The sequence below is a fragment of the Argentina silus genome, assembly GCF_951799395.1.
Source record: "Argentina silus genome assembly, contig: scaffold_195, whole genome shotgun sequence".
In the NCBI taxonomy this organism is placed as follows: domain Eukaryota; kingdom Metazoa; phylum Chordata; class Actinopteri; order Argentiniformes; family Argentinidae; genus Argentina; species Argentina silus.
The window spans coordinates 55,444-60,443 of record NW_028153235.1 but is presented as its reverse complement, the minus strand read 5'-3'; the positions used below and the strand labels follow the sequence as shown (position 1 = coordinate 60,443).

General features: G+C 44.2%; 2 protein-coding genes across 5 annotated transcripts in view; one reads left to right on the top strand and one right to left on the bottom strand.

Annotated features, from left to right (window-relative positions):
- The window catches only part of hddc2 (HD domain containing 2), a 3,030-nt gene extending 314 nt beyond the window's left edge, over window positions 1–2,716 (top strand). The window contains exons 2-6 of one of the 2 annotated variants that reach the window (XM_083697602.1): window positions 1–62; window positions 307–409; window positions 725–793; window positions 1,501–1,639; window positions 1,849–2,716. The exon at window positions 1–62 is cut by the window's left edge and continues 60 nt beyond it. In XM_083697602.1, coding sequence (XP_083553728.1) covers window positions 1–62; window positions 307–409; window positions 725–793; window positions 1,501–1,639; window positions 1,849–2,003 — 528 coding nt within the window. In that variant the 3' untranslated portion in view covers window positions 2,004–2,716. Of the gene's footprint in view, window positions 63–306; window positions 414–724; window positions 794–1,500; window positions 1,640–1,848 lie in introns of both variants that reach the window. The other variant, XM_083697603.1, reaches the window with a different exon arrangement.
- A 254-nt stretch (window positions 2,717–2,970) lies between these two features.
- tpd52l1 (tpd52 like 1) overlaps window positions 2,971–5,000 on the bottom strand; it is a 21,520-nt gene continuing 19,490 nt past the window's right edge. For all 3 annotated transcript variants that reach the window (XM_083697599.1, XM_083697600.1, XM_083697601.1), the window contains one exon: window positions 2,971–4,477. The gene's annotated coding sequence lies outside the window, so the exon portion shown is untranslated. The remainder of the gene's footprint in view (window positions 4,478–5,000) is intronic.

Here is a 5,000-nt window from a genome sequence, read left to right as displayed (position 1 = left end):
CACATGTACAGAATGTCGGTGATGGCTCTGACCGTAACAGACGACTCTGTCAACAAGGAAAGGTTGTTGGAACGTCTATGCCTTTATTTATTTTTTTATTTATTTTTTTTATTTTTTTTATCCCAGTCAGTGAACAGTAGAACTGCTATATCATAATTACAATGTTTTGTATTTGCTTTATTTACTGAAAACATGCCCATATCCTAAAGGGAGCCTAAAGCTATCATTAGTTTGTTTGTGGAAACATTAGGTGTTTGTGTAATGTACAGTGGCTTGTGTGTTTGTGTTGCTTGTCCTCAACCTCAGGTGTATGAAGCTGGCCCTGGTTCATGACATGGCAGAGTGCATTGTCGGGGACATCGCTCCCGCAGACAACGTCAGTAAAGCAGAGAAACACAGACGGGAGGAGGCAAGTAACCGTGAATGGAAACCTTTTATTCAAGAGTTTATCAACTCTGTGTTGTAGATCAGAACAGTAGCCATGTTCTTGCATGTACCTTTAATTAGGACATGGCCCAATTTCAGTGATCAGCATGATCATGTAATAACGAGACAGGCATTAATTTCCTACAAGGAACCAACCAATATTTTGCTATTTTGCAATTTTTTGCTATTGTTTTTTTTATGTCCCATGCACCAACCTCACCAAGTCAATTTCCTGTATGTGCAAATATACTTGGCCAAATAAAATAATTCTGATTCTGATTCTGTGGCTCCCCCACAGGAAGCCATGAGACACCTGACTGGGCTGCTGCAGGAAGGACTGAGGAAGGAGATCTATGACCTCTGGGAGGTCAGTCCAGGGCTGAGTTCCATTCCAGAAAGTTGTTCCCTCCCATCTCCCCTCCCTCACTACCCCTCCACAGATCTGACAGGACTGGATGGGTGTGAGCTGCCCAGTGAGAACTATGCTGCTAACGCCCATCCAGCTACCGTGTTCTATCAGATCTGTGAAGGGGAGGGAGCGAGGGAAGGACTTTCTGGGTTGGGTCGCATCCTACTGTGTGTTTCTGCCTACAGCTCTGTTGAAGGCAACCATGGCCCTTTCTCAACTGTTAGAAACTCGATTCCTCGCATCCTTTCCTCCATCCTCCACCGGCTTCCTTCTCAAAAAGGATTGGAGGAGAATATGTAAGGGGGAGGAACCCGAGATCTTCTCCTCCAATGGGTTTTTGGAGTAGGAAGCGAGTGGAGGACGGAGGAGAGGACGCAAGGCTAAGCTAACGTGTCTCTATGTTTGAACAGGAGTATGAGACCCAGGCTAGCCCCGAGGCTAAGCTAGTGAAGGAGCTATGTTAGGCTAAGCTAACGTGTCTCTATGTTTGAACAGGAGTATGAGACCCAGGCTAGCCCCGAGGCTAAGCTAGTGAAGGAGATATGTTAGGCTAAGCTAACGTGTCTCTATGTTTGAACAGGAGTATGAGACCCAGGCTAGCCCCGAGGCTAAGCTAGTGAAGGAGATATGTTAGGCTAAGCTAACGTGTCTCTATGTTTGAACAGGAGTATGAGACCCAGGCTAGCCCCGAGGCTAAGCTAGTGAAGGACTTCGACCTGTTGGAGATGGTCCTACAGGCTCATGAGTACGAGGAGCTGGAAGGGAAACCAGGAAGGCTGCAGGAGTTCTTTGACTCCACACAAGGTAGACACACACACACACACACACACACACACACGGTAGACGTCTCTTATAGAGTTTTACCCTTTCGCTCCGGTGTGTGCGTGCGTGCGTGTTAACCCTCCTCCCCCAGCTCGTTCCCACCACCGGGGGGCAGTATACACGTCTGTTTAGGGAGGTAGAGTTGTTATAAAGATGTAATAAACCATGTCTGTTTGTCTCTGACCCCCCAGGACGGTTCCGCCACCCAGAGGTGGTCCAGTTGGTGAAGACTCTGAATGACGAGAGGGCTGGTCACATGACTGCAGGAGGTGAAGGGCACGCTGGGAAGGGCTCAGCGTCTGCCCCGCCCCCCCCCTCCCCCTCTTCCTCCCCCTCTTCCTCGTGACCTCAACATTCCGTGTGTCCGGTGGTCCGTCCGTCCGTCTGCCCCACGTGTGTCTTGGTGATGCTGCATCCCCTGCAAAGACGCATGGCCGAACATGTGATCCTGGGAGGATGTTGTGGAATCCCGCTCCTGGTTGGTCAGATGGAAGGAATTACGAAGCTTTAAAGCTTTGATATCAGAGGAAAACAACTCTGGTGGTTTCATAACTTCATACAGAAGATGAATCATGTTTGGACCGGATGTTCTGTGTGTGAAACGTGGCCCAGTTCTCCGTGCTTAGATCTGAATAAGCAGCGTGGGAAAGAAACAGGGCACACGTGTTCAAGTCTGGGTTCGTTGGGACCGATTTTACATGTGTGTATATTGCAACTTAATATGCTGTTCTGTTCTGTTCTGTTGTGTTCTGTTGTGTTCTGTTCTGTTGTTATCCCTGTGTTGGATTCTAAGATGTTCCTTCATGTTTTCTGTTGTTTTAAGGACAGTTTCCTGGACACAGATTAAATTGCATGTTTATTCTAGAATCAGGTGTAATCTGTGTCTGGGTGAGTATGCCACGGAGCTGATCTGAACCTCCATTGAGCTACATGTGTTACATGGTTTGGTTATGGTGGAGTTATGGTTATTAGAATCTACAGATACCTCATGGCCTGAACTGTGCACTATACAGCAGGGGAGGCCGGTGGAGGTAGACATCGGAGGATGGGCTCATTGTAATGCATGGAGTGTTTGATGCCATTCCTCATTCCATTCCATGCATTACAACGAGCCCGTCCTCCGATTTCTACCTCCACCAGCCTCCCCTGCTATAGACAAACAGTACCTGTGTTATATTGGTGTCCATGTTTGATATGCTTTCAATTAAAACATACTGTAAAATGTGTTTTTGTTACAATAAACAAGTCCATGTTAATAATATTTCATACAGAAAGTTATTTATTTAAACTGAATAGAATTGTGACAAATGAAACAGGATTTACATGTTTGGTTTGGAACAAATTGTTTAATAACGGTACATGTGCAGAAAACACAGCATTATGGAATAATAATTAGTATTAAAAAAGCTTTATTTGATTGACTTTAATAGTTAGCTAATCTTTTGGTATTACAACTGTATCACATTGAGGAGACCGAAGAGTGCAACTCTGCCTCGGGAAAAAATCAAATGTCAGCGTATTTCTGAACACATATCTGACCTGAACGTCAGTGTGTTTACAGTAAAACCACAGCAAAAAGATAACAAAACACATCAACCATAAACAACAACAACAACAACAGAGGGAGAACAGAGGGAGTATCAGATGAGAGAAATTATAAACAATAATAAAATATATTAAAATATTAAATCAATTGTGTCATTGGTCTACAATTGGAGATTAGCAGTAATCTCATTTGAAGATAACTATCTGAACTTCAAAGGGCATGGAGGATCTGTAGTGCTGTATGTGAACAGAGACAGGCTGTATGTTTGGTTTTGTGTGGTTGTAGTGTTACAGTGTTACAGTGTAGGGTACGTCAGTTACACACACACTGGTCCTTCCCCCCGATCCAGGTTGGGGTGCTAGCAGTACCACTGGTTGGAATGAAGGGGTTCTTGGTTGAATGAAGGGGTTATTGGTTTGAATGAAGGGGTTATTGGTTTGAATGAAGGGGTTATTGGTTTGAATGAAGGGGTTATTGGTTGAATGAAGGGGTTACTGGTTGGATTGAAAGGGATAATAAGCCTTGTCAGTGTTTCTCCAGAACGAGACCTTACCTAGGTCCCTATCTATAGTGCAGTGTACAAATCCAGCACATGCAATTTCAAGTATTAGTATCAAATATGACCCCCCCCCCCCCTCCCCCCTCAACCCCGATCTTAGTGTTACCTCAATGACTATCAATCTTGGAAAGCAGGCGCAGACTCAAGTCAATTGGAAATACATACAAAAGAAAGTCAGTTGTTTTAGTATAGGGATAAAAGTCTTCTGGAACATGCCCGTGGTAGAAAACAAACATACAAGCCTGTTTTTATCAAACACGTTGATATAAGCTATATAAACTGGATGGGTCCATGGACTTTTAATACAAAAGGTAGAGAGCAGTGAAATATGGAGGACAGGAGTGCTTATAGGAGCACACTCTGACAGAGGCATGTAGATGGAGACCAGGGGAGGCTGGTGGAGGTAGAAATCGGAGGACGGGCACATTGTCATGCATGGAACGGAACGAGGAATGGTATCAAACACGTGTGTGTTTCTCATTCCATTCCATGCGTGTGAGCCCGTCCTCCGATTTCTACCTCCACCAGCCTCCCCTGAGGGAGAGGCAGGTACAGGAGCAGGTAGAAACACAGGTCTACAGTGTGTTGGAAGCCTCTGGTTGGGTTCTGCTCTCCTCAGCAGGTAATGTGGCCTCCTGGCCAGAGAGGGGCAGTAGAGAGCTGGTCCTGGTCTGGGGAGGGAGGCTTAGCCCGCCGTCAGTGCCTGGCCACGATGCTAAGGACATAAAGGAAAACTCTTTATAACTCAAATAAATTGACTTATCCACTCAGTCTAATCAAAACCCTTACCTTAAAGGGGCAATCTGGGATTCAATCAACAACAAAGCACATTTTTGTTGTTAAACAGCTGAGGGATGGGGGCTGAGGAAATGTAACCACTCTCCAATTCATAAACAGAGCTATGGGTGACGGGGACTGACGGTCCATGAGATCAAAATGATGGTCCGAAAATGGATGTACCAATCCCAGATTGCCCCTTTAACCTTACTCCCCAATTAAGGGCAGAAAGCACATTTCGTCATCCCAAAGTTATGAAGACAATAATAATAATAATAATAATAATAATACTTATAATAATAATAATAATAATAATAATAATAATAGTAATGCATTTATTTTGGAGAGAACAAGAAGAGATAGATAAATGAAAAGTAAAAAAAAAAGCAGTCAGGAAAAACAACAATAAAAATAGTTAAAGATTAAAAGCAAGTTTAAAGAGATGTATCTAAAAATCGAAA